This window comes from Oncorhynchus gorbuscha, linkage group LG01 (assembly GCF_021184085.1).
Source record: "Oncorhynchus gorbuscha isolate QuinsamMale2020 ecotype Even-year linkage group LG01, OgorEven_v1.0, whole genome shotgun sequence".
In the NCBI taxonomy this organism is placed as follows: domain Eukaryota; kingdom Metazoa; phylum Chordata; class Actinopteri; order Salmoniformes; family Salmonidae; genus Oncorhynchus; species Oncorhynchus gorbuscha.
The window spans coordinates 57,280,174-57,302,613 of NC_060173.1; the positions used below are offsets into that span (position 1 = coordinate 57,280,174).

A 22,440-nucleotide genomic window follows, 5' to 3' on the forward strand; every position below is an offset into this window, starting at 1 on the left:
ACAATATAAAGCTCGCGCCTATTTAATAACATGGGGCTTGTGAAAGGTATTTTTCCACATAAGAGGAACCAGACAAGAACATACTCACCAAACGTCGGTAAAAAAAAAAAAAATCACAATATTTTGAGCTACAAACGAATAAAGCACCGCCATTGAAAGATGACACCAACACGAGTGTCGGAGATTTTGCTCTGACATCACTAAATCTTTACGGCAGTCTGTTTTGCCATGTAAAAATGTGCTATTCAACGTGTTTCTTTGGGCTGTAGCAGTAAAGGCCGAATTCTGTGTTTTACCTTCAGAAGTCCCAAAATAAAACATCTATTGGCTTTATGATACATTATGACCAACTTGAAATAATTCCATATGTTAGCTTAGTAGATATTGGGATATAAAAGGGCTTAGAGACCTACATTATAAAATTTCCATAGCAATTTGCATGAGGCAAATGGAAGTTTATGGCGCTGTCTGAGAAATCATTACTTATCTGACACTTTTTCCTTATCTTTTGTTTTAGTTAGTGGAGACAGTCTCAGCCTCTGAGCTCTACAGTACTCGATTACAACAGCAAACTCCACTTGCGTAGTTTGGCGTCCCCAGGCTGTGCAAAATGTGCATACCTCCTTATAATAAAAATAAAAGCACACATGACAAGGCCAATATTATATTTACAGATATTTTTATGTTGCAAACAATCACATACAGATATATTGGAACACAAGTTTACTGTGCTTATGTGCATCTGTGTGAGTATGTGACAAATAGAGCAGTAAGAGTTCAGAAAGCAGAAGGAAATCCCTTGGTGAGGGACACCTCAAGAGGGTTAACAAGGCAGACACAGCAGAGAATGAGTGGGCATGGGGTGCTCTTGGGACACACAACAGCAGAAGTTTGTGTATGTATTTGGTGTGTGTGTAACACAAATATAAGAGTCTGCTCACCTATGCATCTTCCTTGAAGTGTGTGTATGACGGAGCGAGATAAAGTCTTCATTTGTGTGTGTTCTTTACAGCATAGGGATCTTTAAGAGCCTTGCGAGTATCTACTTGAAGCCAGTCAGTTACCAGTAAGTGAGAGGGAGTATAAACAGTGGGACAGAATGCCTTGCCTCCACACACACAACCTCTATTCTCTACCGCCATACACACAGACTACACAAAGTACGCACAGACACTACCATTCATCTCTTATTCTACTCCTCAAGTCACAATTTTCTTCCTTTCACACTCTTCTCTCTCTCCTAGGTAGCGTCAGAATAACAGTGGCAGGAAGAAACTAAATAAAACCCAAACCAAACCCTTAAAGAACAGACGTGATTGGTTTATGTGCACAGTCACAATTACCCAGCATCCACTGGGGAAGGACACAGGAACCATTTACCCTTTGACCCCCATGTCATGGCAAATTTACAGTATGCACGTTTTTTGAGAAATCACTAGCCAAGGAATACTGATTTTTTTCTTTTAGTGTGTGTGTGCGAGAGAATGTGTGTGTAATATTTATTAAGCATACTCTACATCCAGAATAATTTACATAAAAGGACAATCAATATTTATTTTAAAACAGGGCCGGGAGATGAGGGGCAAAGCCTGGATAACAATGGTATAGAGTGCGAGAGGTTGGGCTTAGGTGAGTGTCAGAGAGAAAGTGTTGGATTGTGGGTAGGAGGGGGTATAGGGCTGTGGTTGGAGGATAGAGGTGGTGAGTAGGGGAGGAGTGGCTGCTATTTAGGGGAGCACTAATGCTGCTTCTGGAAGAGAAGAGCAGGAGATTGGGGGGGGTGTATAGGGCTGTGGTTGGAGGGTAGAGAGGAAGATGAGGAGAGGGAGGTAGCAGGCAGACTCAGCGACACTCCCACACTTTGACTGTCTGATCAACGCTGCCAGTCACCACGTAGGGAGCAGTCCGGTGCATATCTAGAGAAAAAAAATACAAATACAGACTGGAATAAAAGGTTGCACCTATTTGCTCTCCGGGAAGATGGTTTGACCACCCTTGATGTAAACAGTGCCTTCAGAAAATATTCATAACCCTAGACTTGTAACACAGCAAAATGTGGAATAACCTGAAATAAATATGAATAAAGCATACTGAACAAAAATATAAACATGTAAAGTCCTGGTCCCATGTTTCCTGAGCTAAAATAAAAGATGCCAGAAATGTTCACACACAAAAAGCTTATTTCTCAAATTTTGTAAACAAATTAGTGCACATCCTTGTTAGTGAGCATTTCTCCTTTGCCAAAATAATCCATCCACCTGACAGGTGTGGCATATCAAGAAGCTGATTAAATAGCATGATCATTACACAGGTACACCTTATGCTGGGGACAAAAGGCCACTTAAATGTGCAGTTGTCACAATACCACAGATGTCTCAATTTTGAGGGAGTGTGCAATTGGAATGCTGACTGCAGGAATATCGACCAGAACTGTTGCCAGAGCATTTAATGTTAATTTCTCTACCATCAGGCGCCTCAAACATTGTTTTAGAGAATTTGGTAGTACGTCCAACCAGCCACAGAACTGCAGACCACGTGCAACCACACCAGTACAGGACCTCCACATCCTGCTTCTTCACCAGGTGGATCATCTGAGACCAGTCAACCAGACAGCTGATGAAACTGAGGAGTAATGAAGCCCTTTTGTGGGGAAAAACACATTCTGATTGGCTGGGCCTGGCTCCCATGTGGGTGGGCCTACCCACTCCCAGGCCTAACCATGGCTGCGCCCTGGCCCAGTCATGTGAAATCCATAGATTAGGGCCTAATGAATGTACACTGCTCAAACAAATAAAGGGAACACTTAACACAATGTAACTCCAACTCAATCAAACTGTCCACTTAGGAAGCAACACTGACAATAAATTTCACATGCTGTTGTGCAAATGGAATAGACAACAGGTGGAAATTATAGGCAATTAGCAAGACACCCCCAATAAAGGAGTGGTTCTGCAGCTGGTGACTACAGACCAGTTCTCAGTTCCTATGCTTCCTGGCTGATGTTTCGGTCACTTTTGAATGCTGGCGGTGCTTTCATTCTAGTGGTATCATGAGACGGAGTCTACAACCCACACAAGTGGCTCAGGTAGTGCAGCTCATCCAGGATGGCACATCAATGCGAGCTGTGGCAAGAAGGTTTGCGGTTTCTGTCAGCATAGTGTCCAGAGCATGGAGGCGTGACCAGGAGACAGGCCAGTACATCAGGAGACGTGGAGGAGACGGTAGGAAGGCAACAACCCAGCAGCAGGACCGCTACCTCTGCCTTTGTGCAAGGAGGAGCACTGCCAGAGCCCTGTAAAAAGACCTCCACAGCAGGCCACAAATGTGCATGTGTCTGCTCAAACGGTCAGAAACAGACTCAATGAGGGTGGTATGAGGGCCCGACGTCCACAGGTGGGGGTTGTGCTTACAGCCAAACACCGTGCAGGACGTTTGGCATTTGCCAGAGAACACCAAGATTGGCAAATTCGCCACTGGCGCCCTGTGCTCTTCTCAGATGAAAGCAGGTTCACACTGAGCACGTGACAGACGTGACAGTCTGGAGATGCCGTGGAGAACGTTATGCTGCCTGCAACATCCTCCAGCATGACCGGTTTGGCGGTGGGTCAGTCATGGTGTGGGGTGGCATTTCTTTGGGGGAGCCGCACAGCCCTCCATGTGCTCGCCAGAGGAAGCCTGACTGCCATTAGGTACCGAGATGAGATCCTCAGACCCCTTGTGAGACCATATGCTGGTGCGGTTGGCCCTGGGTTCCTCCTAATGCAAGACAATGCTAGACCTCATGTGGCTGGAGTGTGTCAGCAATTCCTGCAAGAGGAAGGCCCGTTCCCCAGACCTGAATCCAATTGAACACATCTGGGACATCATGTCTCGCTCCATCCACCAACGCCACGTTGCACCACAGACTGTCCAGGAGTTGGCGGATGCTTTAGTCCAGGTCTGGGAGGAGATCCCTCAGGAGACCATCCGCTACCTCATCAGGAGCATGCCCAGGCGTTGTAGGGAGGTCATACAGGCACGTGGAGGCCACACACACTACTGAGCCTCATTTTGACTTGTTTTAAGGACATTACATCAAAGTTGGAACAGCCTGTAGTGTGGTTTTCCACTTTAATTTTAAGTGTGACTCCAAATCCAGACCTCCATGGGTTGATAAATTTGATTTCCATTGATGATTTGTGTGATTTTTGATGTCAGCACATTCAACTATATAAAGAAAAAAAGTATTTAATTCATTCAGATCTAGGACGTGTTATTTTAGTGTTCCCTTTATTTTTTTGAGCAGTGAAAGATGCTTTCTTGGCCAGGGCTCACTTGTACAATAGATGTAATTCTCAGTGTGTCCCCTGGTTAAATAATCAATAAAAACATGTGTGGAGTATGAGTGAAATAACTCTGTTGGAGAACCATAAACAATCAACTGAACTATCATGTTTACTACTACTCTCGTCGTCATCTTTTCCACACCTTTATCTTCACTCCCCCTTGATAAATTTGATTTCCATTGATAATTTTTCAGTGATTTTGTTGTCAGCACATCAGACTATGTAAAGAAAAAAGTAGTTAATAAAAATATTTCATTCATTCAGATCTAGGATGTGTTATTTTAGTGTTCCCTTTATTTTTTTGAGCAGTGTATTTCATTTACATTTACATTTAAGTCATTTAGCAGACGCTCTTATCCAGAGCGACTTACAAATTGGATTTCAATTGGGTGATTTCTTTATATGAACTATAATTTGGAAATTGTTCTATGTTGCGTACATATTTTAGTATATATATATTTATATATTTTAGTATATATATATTTATATATTTTAGTATATATATAAATAAATATATATATATATAAATAAATAAATATATATAAATAAATATAAATATATAAATAAATATATAAATATATATAAATATATAAATAAATATATATATATAAATATATAAAATATATAAATATATAAATATATAAATATATAAATATATAAATAAATATATAAATAAATATATAAATAATATAAATATATAAATATATATAAATAAATATATAAATATATAAATATATAAATATATAAATAATATATATAAATATATAAATATATATATATATAAATATATAAATATATAAATATATATATATATATATATATATATAAATATATAAATATATATATATATATATATATAAATATATATATATATATATATATAAATATATATATATATAAATAAATAAATAAATAATATATATAAATATATATATATATATATATATATATATATATATATATATATATATAAATAAATATATATAAATATATAAATAAATATAAATAAATATATATAAATATATAAATAAATATATATAAATATATAAATAAATATATATAAATATATATAAATATATAAATAAATATATATAAATATATAAATAAATATATATAAATATATAAATAAATATATATAAATATATATTATATTTATATAAATAAATATATATATAAATATATATTATATTATATTATATATATATTATATATATTATAATATTATTTTTTTCTCTCACCCATCTACACACAATACCCCGTAATGACACAGTGAAAACATTTAGACATGTTTCCATATTAATTGAAAATGAAATAGAAACAGTGCATTCGGAAAGTATTCGGATGACCCCCCCCAGGACACAATACCCCTTAATGCAAAAACAAGTTTAGAAATTCTGGCAAAAAAACTATTAAATAAAACGTAACATTTACATAAGTATTCAGACCTTTTAACTCAGTACTTTGTTGAAGCACCTTTGGCAGCGATTACAGCCTCAAGTCTTCTTGGGTATGCCGCTACAAGCTTGGTACACCTGTATTTGGGGAATTTCCTCCATTCTTCTCTACAAGTCCTCTCAAGCTCTGTCAGGTTGGTGGGGAGCGTCGCTGCACAGCTATTTTCAGGTCTCTCCAGAGATGTTCAATCGGGTTCAAGTCCGGGCTCTGGCTGGGCCAACTCAAGGACATTCAGAGACTTGTCCCGAAGCCACTACTGCAGTGTGCTCAGGATCGTTGTCCTGTTGGAAGGTGAACCTTCTCCCCAGTCTGAGGTCCTGAACGCTCTGGAGCAGGTTTTCATCAAGGATATCTGTACTTTACTCATCTTTCCCTCGATCCTGACGAGTCTCCCAGTCCCTGCAGCTGAAAAACATCCCCACAGCATGATGCTTCCACCACCATGCTTCACCGTAGGGATGTTGCCAGGACAGTTATAACCCGCGTTGACCTCAAACTAAAGGCACATTGCCTGCTAATTATCTTTAGGCTGTTCAACTTGTCAATTTAAAATTATTTTCTAACAGTTTGAATTGAGGTGTGTTCCACCCCATTAATTCACATGAGAAGCATTTCACTGTTGCAGACAATTTATGTTTGAGGCTTTACTGAGCCGGACAAAACTTATTTCTTCAATGAGAGCCAAAGCACTTCCCTAGTGTTTCCCCAGATCATGTATGAAGACATTGCGCATCTCTAGTCAGAACAGGCCATGCAAACTTTTCCCCCCAGCACATTTTATGACTGGCAACCCGCATGGTCTTCATTGTTGTTTTCCTTACAAATTGTGGACATGTGTGCGTTCCTATCAAAAAGGAAGTGGCTTATTTTCTGTATATCAATTTGTTGTTTCTACTGTAGCATACCATATGTATGGAGCATAATGTATTTACGGTTTTATTCACATTTTCAAATACTGGTGACAAGTCAGGCATTCCAATTCTTGCATAGATTGTAATGGACACATATGTAAAATACTTTTGAAGGTTCTACTGATTATGATGAGCAAATGCTAAGCTATTTGCCAGCTATGTGGGGCGTCATGTTTGTTGACATCATACAATACATTCTGGTTGTCACGTAAGTGTCTGTCAGACCAAAGATGTTACAACAAGGAATTTTTCATGCGACCGACTTATGGTGCTTTCAAGACAACTGGGAATTCGGCAATAAACAAATCATGATGTCAGTGATCTTCAAGTCGAAGCTGTAGAAAGAGGCCTGAGTTCAAGGTGGAATTCCGAGTTGGATGACCATTCATAACGATTTTCCCAGTCTCGTTTTTTCCGAATTCCCAGTTGTCTTGGACGCACTGAAGTCGGAAATTTCCCAGTTCCTTTGAATGTGCCCCCCCCCCCCCAAAAAAAGGTTTTATCCCGGTTTAGCTTTCGCGCTACGGTTAGGCTAGGCAGTAGGCTTGTATTTAGCATGATGATCTGCGAGATCATAACATTTTATTTGTTTTGTGATTTGTCAAAAAAGTGTTCCAGTTCTTGTATACACAAACATGTACATCGAAGATTTGGAATATGCTGAAAAGTGGCCAAACTAAGTTCATATTTTTAAGGCAATGTCCACAGCCATTTTTGACTTATTTGCATTTTATAGTGAATGGCATTCTGTGGTTAGGGAGTTTTTGCTAGTCAAACTTAACATGGCTGCCATCATAAAGAATTTATCTGCTGTTAGCTTAGCCGACGCGCACCTCTTTTCTAAACAATATTACATTTCTCCCTTGTGCTCACCAGAGATGTTACATTGTAAACAAGTCCAGCTATAAGCTTGCTCATTTGTGTTTGGCTGTAAAGACCTTTATTTCCAATCAAGTACAAAACATTGTTTAGATGCTTTTCAGAATGGCAGGGATCAAACAAAAACTCAACAATGATCACAAATATGTGATCGCACATGTCAAAGTGCCTTGTTGCGAGGAACACGAGGAATGTTTTGGAATATTGATTTCTATTCGGTACAGCCTTCCTTTTCACTCTGTGATTTAGGCTAGTATTGTGGAGTAACTACAATGTTGGTGATCCACCCTCAGTTGTCCTATCACAACCATTAAACTCTTAACGGTTTTAAAATCACCATTGGCCTCAAGGTGAAATTAATGAATAACTTCACCATGCTCAAAAGGGATATTCAGCATCTGCATTATTGTATTTTTACACCTCTACCAATCAGTGCCCTTCTTCACAAGGCATTGAAAAACCTCCCTGGTCTTCGTGGTTGAATCTGTGCTTGAAATTCACTACTCGATTGAGGGACCTTAAAGATAATTGTACATAAGTGGTACAGAGATGGGGCAGTCATTCAAAAATCATGTTAACCACTATTATTGAACACGGAATGAGTCCATGCAACTTATTATGCAATTCGTTAAGCACATTTTACACCTGAACTTTAAGCTTGCCATAACAACGGGGTTGAATACTTATTGACTAAAGACATTTCAGCTTTACATTTTTTATTAATTTCTAAAATGTTCCACAAACAAAATTCCACTTTGACATTACGGGTATTGGGTGTAGATCAGTGACAAAATCTCAATGTAATGAATTTTGAATTCAGGCTTTAACAACCTGGAAACGGTAAAGCGGGGCAATATCCCATTCATTGGATGCCCAAATCAACTGGAAGTATCTACAAAACAAGTTGAAGCCACAGAATCCAGAAGACGACATTAATCGTTTTTTCCAGAAACTATGATTCGCAATTCACAAATTATTATTTCGATTCACATGAGCAACGGCCCACTCGTCTCTCACACATGCAGGTGACGCGCGCAGTGTCATTCCGATCCTCGCTGATATGTTGATTTTTATTTGATTGATAAAATATAGATTTAAACTGTGCCTAAATAAATGACATGAAAATTTAGCGATGTATGTTAATAACTTTTCCAAAACGTTTAGGATTTTATCATTTTCTAAGCCTGGAAACAACCATAAAAAATTCCATGACTTTCCCAGAATTTTTATGACCGTACGAACCCTGATGATGGACTGGGTGGAGGTAGAACTGTGGAACTGGCAGAAGTGTTGGCGATTACGCACACACAAACAGGTGGGTTTGACTAGTTCTACAATATTTAAGGGAATGCACAGACAGACAGTCTTACCCAGAGAGGTAACAAAGTGTTCGTGGGCACACAGGGTCTTCATGCAGCGCTTGTTCTTGTAGTCCCAGATCCTCAGAGTCTTATCATCAGCACAGCTCACTATGAACCTGCCTCCAGGGTGCACCAACACACCACGCACCCAGTTATCATGACCCACCTAGAGGGAGAACACACACAACCAACCTGAGAAACAAAACCTGCTTTGGACATCCTCACATACCCAGTTATCATGAGCAATCGTGCTACCTGAGGGGAAGGTAACGAACAAAATCCTACTTCCCCTAACCTTAACCCCAAAATAGCCTTTTTACAAATGAGGACCAGCAAAATGTCCCCACTTCTCTAACGGTGTTGGTTTACTATTCTTGGGGACTTCTGGTGCAAACAACTATAGTAAAAGGTGCGCACACACACACTTACCAGAGTCATAAGGCACATGCCAGTGCTGATGTCCCACATCTTGATGGTCTTATCTCTAGAGCCGGAGAGAAGGAATGGGCCGGGCTTCCCACTCTTCTTACTCTACAGAGAGTAAAGAAAAAATGCTTATAAACATGAACAAAAAACAAGTTGTATTGCCGAAACACGTGTCATCATTTCAAAATACCTCACATAGTATAGAGGTTCTCCTCACCTCTGAGCCAGTAGCCTCCAGGATAGTGGGGTGAGCGGTATCGGGGGCCCAGGCAATACACTCCACCACGTGTTCGTGCTCCCGCAGCTCAGCCTTACACTCCTTGGAGGCGGCCACCCACACACGCACCGTCTGGTCGTTGGAACAGCTGGCGATAAGAGAACCATCCTGGTTGGGCCGGACCATCCTCACCCATTCTCTGTGGCCTGTGAATGTCTTCACACAATACCTAGAAAAAGAAACCGACTCGACCAAGTTACACACAAAAGTATATGGACATACTTCCAATTAGTTGATTCGGCTATTATTTCAGCCACACCCGTTGCCGAGAGGCGTGTAAAATCGAGGAAAATCGTCTGTCCTCAGTTGCAACACTTACTACAGAGTTCCAAACTGCCACTGAAAGCAACGTCAGCACTAGAACTGTTCGTCAGGAGCATCATGAAATTGGTTTCCATGGCCGAGCAGCCGCACGCACACAAGCCTACAGTAAGATCACCATGTGCAATGCCAAGTGTCGGCTGGAGAGGTGCAAAGCTCGTCGCCAATGGACTCTGGAGCAGTGGGAACAAGTTCTCTGGAGTGATGAATCATTCTTCACCATCTGGCAGTCGAATCTGGGTTTGGCAGATGCCAGGAGAACGCTACCTGGCCGAATGCATAGTGCCAACTGTACAGTTTGGTGGAGGAGGAATAATGGTCTGGGGCTGTTTTTCATGGTTCGGGCTAGGCCCCTTCGTTCCAGTGAAGGGAAACTTTAACACTACAGCATACGCAATTCTGTGCTTCCAACTTTGTGGCAACAATCTGAGGAAGGCCCTTTCCTGTTTCAGCATGACAATGCCCCCGTGCATAAAGCGAGGTCCATACAGAAATGTTTGTAGAGATCGGTGTGGAAGAACATGATTGGCCTGGACAAAGCCCTGACAACTCCACTGAAGCAAAGGGGAGACCAACTCTATATAAAAGCCCATGATTTTGGAATGAGATTTTCAAAATGTGTCCACATACTTTTGGATATGTAGCGTAGCTAGACAAACACACACTTCTCCAGCAAAACCGTAATACTAGACACCAGAATGTGTCAGTATGGATGCGTTGGAACATCTCTTCACTGGACTAATATAACAAGAGATACAGTATTTCAGCACCTGATAAGTGTGTGTGTCTCACCCAGTGGCCACCTCCCACATCTTGATGGTCTTGTCTCTGGAGGCAGAGACTATGTGGTCTCCATTGGGCATGATGGCTACAGAAGACACGTTGTGGTCATGACCTGAAACAGACAAACCGGAAACAGGAAAGTAACATCAGTAAGGCTAATACAAAAAAAATATGACTTTACAATACCTAGTACACCACAGTAATTACATTGTAGTAACCAAAGATAGAATCATTCTATTTCTATCACATAAGTACACTGTTGAAGTAACCACGTAAGTACACTAACAGTGTCGGTAGGTGCACATTGGGTAATAGTGCTTGTTTGCTGTTGTACCACTTGGAGGAACACAACAGACACCCACCCAGACCCTCACCGTGCATGGTGCGGATGCACTCAAAGCCCTGGAAGTCCCACAGCTTGATGGTCATGTCTGCAGAGCAGGAGGCCAGCAGCTTGCCCGTCTGGTCAAAGGAGATGTCCTGGACAGAGTCTGTATGACCCTTCAGTGTCCGCTCAAAGTCCCCTGCCTCATAGTCCCACACCTAGAGCAAGACACACACACACACACACACACACACACACACACACACACACACACACACACACACACACACACACACACACACACACAGTCATTTGAAACATTTTTCAACATGACAGGGCGATAAACTTATTCTGGGTCAATGCATAAGAGTGAGTGTTACAAGACATTTACATTACATTTAAGTCATTTAGCAGACGCTCTTATCCAGAGCGACTTACAAGAGAAATAAAAGAGCACAAAGCAAAGAGAGGAAGAAGTTGAGAGCAGGATGAGATTCACATGCATCTCAGGGTGCAGTGCTCCATGCTCTACCAGCGTTGTCCCGGTTACCAGAGCATCACCCCATCTCGACAGTGATAAAGAGGAAAGATAAGGAGGGAGAGCGTGAGAAGAACAAGAGCGGGGGAAAGAAGGGAGCGAGTGAAAAGGAGAGAGGAAGAGGAGAGAAAGAATAGAAGACAGGATATCGAGAAGATGAAGGGGAGGAATAGCAGCTGCAGAGATATCTAACGTAAGTTTGCAAATTGAATTTTAAAAGTGAACACAAATGGCTTGAACAAGGTTATTGGCACCCCAGAGCTAGTACCTGGTTTCACAGCCTTTGGGCAAGATAAGCGCAGGCAAACGCTTCCTGTAGCCTTCAATGAGCTTGCTGCACAATTCTACTGGCAATTTGGCCCACTCTTCAGCAGCATGCTGCACTAATTATTCACTGTTTGAGGGGTGCTCTCCACCAACTGCTGTTTTCCGATCTCGCCATAGGTTTTTGGATGTGATTCAGAGCTGGACTCTTGGTTGGCCACTCCAGAACAATCCAGTGTTTCTTCTTAAACCATTCTTGGGTGATTTTTGATGTGTGTTTGGAGTCGTTGTCCTGCTGGAACACCCACAACCTCCAATAGAGATCCAGTTTTTGGACACTGGGTTGAATATTGGACTCCAAAAGATCTGATTATCTCCGCGTTTTATGATTCCCTGTGCACGTTCAAAGCCTCCAGTATGAGAGGTGGCAAAAGCAGCCCCACAGCATTATCAAACCTCCATGTTTGATTGTAGGAGGGCGTTCTTTTCATTGAATGATTCATTTAGTCGTCAGTAAACACAGTGCTGTACTACCTAAGAGCTAACATGTTGTATTACTGGGTCACAGAACATTTCCCCCAGATTTAGGGTGCCCGACTTTATTTTCTAAATTAAATTTGTAAACTTACTTTAACAACATTCTATTTGGTTCTGCAATGTTGAAAACCCAACAAGGTGTGGAGAGCAATTATTTAAATTACAGATTTTAGAAGAAATAGGGAATTACTGAAGAAAAGTGCAAGGGTGCCAATATATTTGGCCGCAACTGTATATATGTGCTAGATAAAATAAAATTGTATCTTACATAGAGCTATGGCTCCCTGGTACACCAAGATCTTAGAAAATGATTGACACATACAGACCTTGATGGTGGCGTCCTCAGAAGCAGTGACCATGACAGAGAAGACCGGGTGGAAGATAACCCGTGTGACGGGGGAGCGGTGGCCGCTTAGGGCGTATCTCTCTGGGGGACGGGGGATCCACTCCTTAGGATCCCTCTTCTGGGCCACAGGACCCCCTAGAGTCATCTCCTCCTTGGCCTCGTTCAGCTTAGACTCCAGCTCCATCACCTGGGGGAGAGAGGGATGGGAGAAGGTAGGGGAGTGAAGATAAAGGTGTGGAAAAGATGACAATGAGAGAGTAGTAAACATGAAAGTTCAGTTGGTTGTTTATGGTTCTCCAACAGAGTTATTTCACTCATTCTTCACACACGTTTTTATTGATTATTTAACCAGAGGTCACACTGAGAATTGCATCTATTGTACAAGTGAGCCCTGGCCAAGAAAGCATCCTACACTGCTCAAAAAAATAAAGGGAACACTAAAATAACATCCTAGATCTGAATGAATTAAATATTCTTATTAAATACATTTTTTCTTTACATAGTTGAATGTGCTGACAAAAAAAAAAATCAAACAAATTATCAATGGAAATCAAATTTATCAACCCATGGAGGTCTGGATTTGGAGGCACACTCAAAATTAAAGTGGAAAACCACACTACAAGCTGATCCAACTTTGATGTAATGTCCTTAAAACAAGTCAAAATGAGGCTCAGTAGTGTGTGTGTGGCCTCCACGTGCCTGTAAGACCTCCCTACAACGCCTGGGCATGCTCCTGATGAGGTGGCGGATGGTCTCCTCCCAGACCTGGACTACAGCATCTGCCAACTCCTGGACAGTCTGTGGTGCAACGTGGCGTTGGTGGATGGAGCGAGGCATGATGTCCCAGATGTGCTCAATTGGATTCAGGTCTGGGGAACGGACGGGCCAGTCCTTAGCATCAATGCCTTCCTCTTGCAGGAACTGCTGACACACTCCAGCCACATGAGGTCTAGCATTGTCTTGCATTAGGAGGAACCCAGGGCCAACCGCACCAGCATATGGTCTCACAAGGGGTCTGAGGATCTCATCTCGGTACCGAATGGCAGTCAGGCTACCTCTGGCGAGCACATGAGGGCTGTGCGGCCCCCCAAAGAAATGCCACCCCACACAGTGACTGACCCAGCGCCAAACCGGTCATGCTGGAGGATGTTGCAGGCAGCAGAACGTTCTCCACGGAGTCTCCAGACTGTCACATGTGCTCAGTGTGAACCTGCTTTCATCTGAGAAGAGCACAGGGCACCAGTGGCGAATTTGCCAATCTTGGTGTTCTCTGGCAAATGAAAAACATCCTGCACAGTGTTGGGCTTGTAAAGCACCTGTGGACGTCGGGCCCTCATACCACGAGTCTGTTTCTGACCGTTTGAGCAGACACATGCACATTTGTGGCCTGCTGGAGGTCATTTAGCAGGGCTCTGGCAGTATTCCTCCTGCTCCTCCCTGCACAAAGGCGGAGGTAGCGGTCCTGCTGCTGGGTTGTTGCCCTCCTACGGCCTCCTCCACGTCTCCTGATGTACTGGCCTGTCTCCTGGAAGCGCCTCAATGCTCTGGACACTACGCTGACAGACACAGCAAACCTTCTTGCCACAGCTCGCATTGATGTACCATCTTGGATGAGCTGCACTACCTGAGCCACTTGTGTGGGTTATAGACTCCGTCTCATGCTACCACTAGAGTGAAAGCACCGCCAGCATTCAAAAGTGACCAAAACATCAGCCAGGAAGCATAGGAACTGAGAAGTGGTCTGTGGTCCCCACCTGCAGAACCACTCCTTTATTGGGGGTGTCTTGCTAATTGCCAATAATTTCCACCTGTTGTCTATTCCATTTGCACAACAGCATGTGAAATTTATTGTCAATCAGTGTTGCTTCCTAAGTGGACAGTTTGATTGAGTTGGAGTTACATTGTGTTGTTTAAGTGTTCCCTTTATTTTTTTGAGCAGTGTATATATAGTAAAACATGACACAAAATAACTTTTTTTCTTAACTGTTAAAATGGTGCAAAGTGCATCAGAGCTTAAAAACCATCTGCAATTCCAATATGGGATGGAAAATCTACACACACACCAAATACCATAACACCATAAAAGTCACGTCAACCCACCTTCTTCTGTAATCTGATGACAGAGGTCCATTTCTTCTCCAAAAGACCAGCGTACTTCTTATCTAACTCCTCATTCTGTGGGAGTAGGAGACAGAAATTGAAAAATGAGAGCGTGATTCCTAGGTTTCAAATAATTGCAAGGAAATCTAAGAATAGGTTAGTGTGGCAGTTTTGGAGCAAGTTAGTGTGCGTGCGTTTGCTTACCATATCTAACTCCGTCTCTTTCTTGAAGGTGGAATAGGCTTCTTCATAGCCGTTTGAGCGGAGGTAGTCTCCTATCGCTCGGTTTCTGAGAAAGAGAGAGAGAATAAAGAGCACAAAACAACCGTCAATATGCACATTATATTCCAAGGTTGTCTTCATAATCATGCTGGGTATGTGACAATCTCAAAATCCAGTTTTAACCCAGCATGTTTCATTCAGTCAGTGTTCTGATTGCAGGTAGCTCCCATACCTCCTTAAATACTGTATGAGAAAAGTGTGTGTGTGTCCAGTGAAATGTTTCCTCTAGGAAAACAATGCTGAAGAATGAGTCACAGCCAGTGTTTCTGGTCGTCATGAAAACATGACGACTGCTGGAGGGATGGAACACTCAGAAGAAGCATAAAGTGGCAGCATGGTTCCGTTCTCTGATGTGGGCTAAATGTTTTATGAGCAGCAGGACATCAGCACTCCTCAAGTGGCTGCTGGATCAGTGTAACCTGTGTGAGTGAGTGTGTTCAAGTATGTGTGCGGCTGGGCACACTTTCAGAGAGAATGTGGTGTGTGTCTATGAGGTCAACCTTTGGCCCAGTGTGCCATCAGAGAGCAGTGTGTTTCTACAGGCCGTTTCCTGTCTGCAGAGCTACTGGACTGTACTATACTACGGAGACACGCGACTAAAACCAAGAAGCGCCTGGAACTTACAACCATACCCCGTTCAAAGGCACTTAAATCTGTAGTATTGCCCATCCACCCTGTGAATGGCACACATACACAATCCATGTCTCAATTGTCTCAAGGCTTAAAAAAACACTAGAACCGCCAAACGCCAACGGCCACTGACATTTGATTTTGTAAATGTAAAAAATTATTTATTTTACATTGTTCACGTCAGAATTTTGAAATCACAAACAGAAAAGTATTTAGAACTTTACCGTTTTTCTTCACCTCAGACCTATTGCCAACTTAACCCGCCAAGACAACGTGCTGTCGCACGTTGGTACACAGCCCGGCGCTAATGAGTCTCCCTCCCCTCACCTCACTGAATGGACACATGATTGAATGGGTGAAAATTGTGCACTTAAATTTACAATTGAATTTAAAATTAGGCCTAACTGATATGAGGTTGACTTAATTCAGAAAGACTATATATACTGTAATGATTCACATATTCATCAGCTTTGTCATTCATGTTTATAGCAAATAATTTGACCATACGCCTTGTGGTTTGATATAATTTGAATATACATTTTACTTTGTAAAATGAAACTGACGGGACTTTTACTTACTATAACGTTATTGCTAATGATAGGTGTTTCAGTAGGCTTTTAGAATAATGCTAAATTTATCCTTGACTATCCGAGCGAAGGAAAGCAAACGATGCCAGCCCACTAAATGGATGACGAATGGGCGATAATTGTGCACGTTTCTTAACAACCAAATTTTAAAATGAGGCCTAACTGAAGAGGGTGAAGAGGTAGATATAATTTAGATCAACCGTTTAACGATGCGGATTTATCATCGTTGGCGCTCATCTTAATATCACAACCGACTTGGGGGTTGATGCATTCTCTGTTACACTTTACTTTGTAAAAATAAGTTGATATGGGGCCGTTTTGTTTACTATAATGCTATGACTAAATTACATTTATTGTAAGGGAAAGGAAAACATGCTACGTGTTGCAGTATGCCTTTAGAATAATGCAAAACATATCCTTGACTTTATCCAAGTTGATGACCAAGGGGAAACAAAACCATGCCAAACTAAACTCTTCAAAAACAAATTACACACAATAAGAGTTAGCCTATAGGCAAGACTAAATTGACAGTCTGATGAGTGGCAGTACTTTCAGTTGTCAAATTGGACAAGAAGAGATCTTGTAAGCACATCTGGTAATTGACAGACAGGAAAAGGAGCATCACTTTATAAAATGTTACCCTCTTCCTGTGGAACCTTAAGATGTAAGGATTGTCCAGAAGTGTGCAAAGTGGGGATATATATATATAATATAATAATATATATGCTGCCATATATATTTTATATATATATATCCCCACTTTGGACACTTCTGGACAATCCTTACATCTTAAGGTTCCACAGGAAGAGGGTAACAGGATACTAAACCCTTATTACTCCCTTCAGGGGATCTGACCTGACTTCAACCCCTCTACCTAATCCACAGATGTCCATCTGTTTCCCCTATAGCAATCCTGTGATCTCCTCCCTTCCACCCAGCACATTCCACAGCCACACTGTCTTTCTACAGATCTCACTCCTTTATATACTATGCGTCTGATCTATCATGTCTTTAATATCTCAATGTTCAAAGTTTAGAATCCAACAAGCCTGGAAAACAAGTCATTTTCCATAACTTATCCAGGATTTATGACTGTACAAACCCTGTGTCGTGTGTGCGTGTACTCACAGTTCATCTCGTTGTCTCTGTGACAGCACCATGGTGGCTGTAGTGGCTGCTCTCGCCCTCTGGACTAGGGGTGAGGGTGTAGGGGGGGGGGTCCTCAGGTCAGCTGCTCAGTCCTCAGAGACTACAACTGGTACTCCAAACAGAAGGGCGGATACAAGGGCAAGAATAAGGGGAGAGAGCAAAACAAAGAGGTGGAGGGAGAGCAAGAAAGAAAAATTTAATTAGTTTACAGTTATTGACAGAAAAATTTGATTACTAATCAATGCGGTACAAACACAATGATATCCGCCATTCTGCATAATGGCAAGGCCCACTTCTCTCATTCTGGCCTCTGACAGGTGTAGAACATATATAGGCTAATAGTGCGGCATATTGATAGGGTAGCCTAATCTACTAATAAACAGAAACAAAACCAACACAGCCATTTGTGGTTCTGCAGCAAAGCATGTACTTCCTGAGCCATAAGACTGCTAGTAGCTGGGGTGACAGTGGCTTTAAGCTGCTTATTGGCTAGACCACAAAGAGTCTATCTGTGTGTGTACACATGCTTACAAGTGTTTGTGGGGGTGACATCCTCTTTGTAGAAATGTTTGTATGCGTGGGATCTGTGTGTGTGCGTGTGTGCCAGAGACTAGTGGTCCAGACAGCTGACAGTGCAGGACTGAGGTGTATCGCTGGGAATTGCCAGACTTCACGATATTATCACAATACTTACAGTATGTGCCAATACGATATGTATCACGATTCTATTGCGATGTGATACTGCAATTCTAATGCGATTTGATGTTCCAAACAATGATGCCAGAGTTATCTTTTAAGTTTACTGTACCGATTTTGTATATTCTGTATGAGGTCTATGTGAACTATTCTGTTGGTTTAATGCTGACTGACGGGCACCTTTCTCACGAAGGCAAATTCCAGACAGGTGTAAATAAATGTGCAGTACCAGTCAAAAGTTCAGACACACCTACTCATTCAAAGGTTTTTCATAAAATGTTCAATATTTTCTCAATTGTAGAATAGTGAAGACATCAAAACTATAAACACATGGAATCATGTAGTAACCAAGAAAGTGTTCAACAAATCAAAATATTGGAGATTCTTCAAGTGGCCTTTGTCTTGATGACAGCTTTGCACACACTTGGCATTCTCTCAACCAGCTTCATGGAGGTAGTCACCTGGAGTGCATTTCAATTAACAGGTGTGACTCATTAAAAGTGAATTTGTGGAATTTATTTCCTTCTTAATCCATTTGAGCCAATCAGTTATGTTGTGACAGGGTAGGGGTGGTATACAGAATATGGTATTTTACCAAATAGGACTAAGCCCATATTATGGCAAGAACAGCTCGAATAAGCAAAGAGAAATGACAGTCCATTCTCCCAGCTGACAGATCCACAAAAATAATGATAAAGGGTTTAAGACCACAACACACCAGAAAAGGACACAAGGATTCACAAGTGGGAATCAGTTTGTTTGTCTGTTGTCTCTTGTTGAGACACTGAACCACGAGAATAAACTATGCCATCAAGTCATTCATTCAAACAAACTGTATAGGCTACCTACCAAAAGCCATCGTGGGCTGGCTTGTTAAATCACCAGTCTCACAGGACTGTGGAGAAAGGAGGGGACAAGGGAAAGGTGAGAAGGCAGGCAGGAAGGCTCCGGGCAGCACCGACTGTCCAGCTCATAAATAGGCCGCTAACCAAATTAGCCTGACCTCTCACATATGACATTGTCACCAAGCCTATGCCAGCTCTGACACCTGCAAGAGCCAACTCAGCTCTGCCAGGACTGGTGTGTGTGTGGGTGTGTGTGTGTGTGTGTGGTTGAGTGACAAGTGGGTGTACTCAAGCGTGTTTCGTGAACAAGAATGTTAACGTTTATATTTAAACTAACTGTTAAAGTTGCAATGTTTTTGAGAAACAGGCATTACTTTCATGATCAATACCTTTCAATAAAACGAATTACTCATTCAATGTTGAGTCAATCAAAATACTATAGAGTTCAAGATCCCATGCACTACCCTTATCATACTGGAAGTAAATCTGTGTACATGTGTGAATAACTTTCACTGCAGTCCAATCCCTTCCAGTCAAACTTTCAGTGCAACAAAAGTTGACATATCATTTCAAGGTAGGACTTGGCCAGTTGTTTGTCTTCTGTCCATCTGATTGTGTCTGTGTACTTGCCAGGTTTTTGTCCTAGCACTACACAGCTGATTCAAATAGCCAACTCATCATCAAGCTTTGATTATTTGAATGTTTGGCCCACCACCACCAGGAGCCTGGCCCACCACCAGGCTCCATTCACTTAAAGCCCCCGGTCAGGTAGTCAGTTAGACAGCAACAGCCTTTAAAACTGCAGAGACAGCGCTGTCTTGTCACACATTTCCCAAACCAAATCCCCCTCTCAGCTTAAAAAGCTATGAGAAGCCATAATGGGTCATGAGGCGAATCCAGACATAGCAAAAATAGGGTGAGTCAGTGTACAATAGGATCTAGTCAGTGTGTACACTGCATCTTGTGTGTGTGTGTGTGTGTGTGTTAAAAGACCGGCACCTGCATGTTGAGAGAGCTAGGAAACTATGTGAGATGCGAATGAGGGTGACATCTTGTATAAAGTGAGTGATATGTGGACAGAAAGAGTTATTGGTTGGTTTTAAAAACACAGGGTTTCCGTTAACCGGTAATTGCCGGCTTTTGGCCAATCAAATCTATTAAAAGTCGATAAATAAAATTGTAGCCAGACAAATGTTCCGGGCTTCAGCACCACTCTCACTCCTTGAACGCTGCCTTACAGGCATGTCTCACCTGCTGCTGAGAGAGCACGCGACAGGCGCCTACTGTTGATTATGAAGATGGATCATACATGGTGAGATTGTAACTCCTCATTTGATACTGCAGTTTCAGGGATTTTAACAACTCGCTAACTACTTCACATGCTGATATTGACTTTGGTATTGTGTGTAGCTACGTGTTCTAGCTAGCTAGCCAGCCAAACCTTAGAGAGCATTGCATTTTGAGTTTTGTAGTCGACTTGAGCTCTGCAGATTTCCACAACAGTTTTCACATATTACTTGTTAACTTATGACAAAATGCAATTGTTTTTTGACCCCATATATTGTTCACATATGTGGTGTAGGGAATGTTATCCTGCCACACATTGGGTCCCTTGATACCAATTGAGCAACGTTTCAATGCCCCGACAATTCAGTCTGTTCTGGACGCTAAGGGAGGTCCGACCTGGTATTAGACTGGTGTACCTAATACACCATGCGTGGGAATACTTTGGAACACATTTACAAAATTAAAAATCACTTGGAGCTTATTTGTTGGTGCTTTTATAGGTCTTATGACCAACAAAAAAATAAAATAATCTAGAATACAATATATATTTGTTTAGCTCAGAAAACTTAAAATCTACCGCAAACCAGATTTGGTACGCGGCCCCCTAGTTGGGGAACGCACCCATTGCAAATGGATGACCAGTAAATTTCTCAAATGTCCGATAAATAAAATCTCAACCAGCCATGATTGGGAGTCCCATAGGGTGGTGCACAGCGTCGTCCGGATAAGAAAAGCTGGACCATTGAGAAAAGCTGGAAAAAAAGCTGGACTCCGTTGAGAAAAGCTGGACTCCGTTGAGAAAAGCTGGACCAAAACATGTGTTATTGAAGCAGGAGCTTGCCGACACCTGTTGCAAAACAGGGACGACATCAGGATCGATTTTAGAAAGCCTGGGTTTAGTCCTGTGTTATGGATTTTGCATTTGATCAAACCATGTTCGACACAAATAGAAGAGTCGACAAGGTACAGAATATCTTCCCATGTTTCAACAGTTTACCTAGCTCCTAGGTAGGGCTGTTGTGGTGACCATATTACCACCACACAGGTAGTCACGAGTCACGAAGGCAGTCAAATTCCACATTACTATTTAGTCAGAGTAATTAGGCTTATACAAACTATGATGCTGCTGCTGGTCATGAGTAACCTACCAAACTTGCTAACTGCCTGGTACTCAGCACTCTATTGTGCCTTTAAATCACCGACATCGATGCAAATGTGCAGTCATGGCCAAAAGTTGAGAAAGTCACAAATATTAATTTTCACCAAGTCTTCTGCCTCAGTTTGTATGATAGCAATTTGCATATACTTCAGAATCTTAAGAGTGATCAGATGAATAACAATTAATTGCAAAGTCCCTCTGCCATGCAAATGAACTGAATCCCAAAACACATTTACACTGCATTTCAGCCCTCCCACAAAAGACCAGGTGACATGTCAGTGATTCTCTAGTTAACACAGGTGTGAGTGTTGACAAAGACAAGGCTGGAGATCACTCTGTCATGCTGATTGAGTTTGAATAACAGACTGGAAGCTTCAAAAGGAGGGTGGTGCTTGGAATTATTGTTCTTCCTCTGTCAAAAATGGTTACCTGCAAGGAAACACGTGCTGTAATCATTGCTTTGCACAAAAAGGGCTTCACAGGCAAGGAATATTGCTGCCAGTAAGATTGCACCTAAATAAACCAGTTATCGGATCATCAAGAACTTCAGGGAGAGCAGTTCAATTGTGGTGAAGGTATCAGGGCGCCCAAGAAAGTCCAGCAAGCGCAGTCTCCTAAAATTGATTCAGCTGCGGGATCGGGGCACCACCAGTACAGAGCTTGCTCAGGAATGGCAGCAGGCAGGTGTGAGTGCATCTGCACGCACAGTGAGGCGAAGACTTTGAGGATGGCCTGGTGTCAAGAAAGGCAGCAAAGAAGCCACTTCTCTCCAGGAAAAACATCAGGGACAGACTGATATTCTGCAAAAGGTACAGGGATTGGACTGCTGAGGCCAGAGGTAAAGTCATTTTCTCTGATGAATCCCTTTTCCGATTGTTTGAGGCATCCGGAAAAAAGCTTGTCTGGAGAAGACAAGGTGAGCGCTACCATCAGTCCTGTGTCATGCCAACAGTAAAG

The 22,440-nt window shown here is 41.8% G+C and overlaps 1 protein-coding gene across 1 annotated transcript in view; it reads right to left on the minus strand.

Moving 5' to 3' along the window:
* Window positions 1–650: 650 nt before the first annotated feature.
* The window catches only part of LOC124040330 (lissencephaly-1 homolog B-like), a 33,243-nt gene continuing 11,453 nt past the window's right edge, over window positions 651–22,440 (minus strand). The window contains exons 2-11 of the mRNA XM_046357438.1: window positions 17,476–17,602; window positions 15,053–15,137; window positions 14,849–14,923; window positions 12,729–12,935; window positions 11,113–11,281; window positions 10,748–10,850; window positions 9,575–9,803; window positions 9,361–9,462; window positions 8,941–9,097; window positions 651–1,916 (exon numbers count right to left, since the gene is read on the minus strand). Of these exons, the coding sequence (XP_046213394.1) occupies window positions 1,843–1,916; window positions 8,941–9,097; window positions 9,361–9,462; window positions 9,575–9,803; window positions 10,748–10,850; window positions 11,113–11,281; window positions 12,729–12,935; window positions 14,849–14,923; window positions 15,053–15,137; window positions 17,476–17,507 (1,233 nt within the window). The 5' untranslated portion in view covers window positions 17,508–17,602 and the 3' untranslated portion in view covers window positions 651–1,842. The remainder of the gene's footprint in view (window positions 1,917–8,940; window positions 9,098–9,360; window positions 9,463–9,574; window positions 9,804–10,747; window positions 10,851–11,112; window positions 11,282–12,728; window positions 12,936–14,848; window positions 14,924–15,052; window positions 15,138–17,475; window positions 17,603–22,440) is intronic.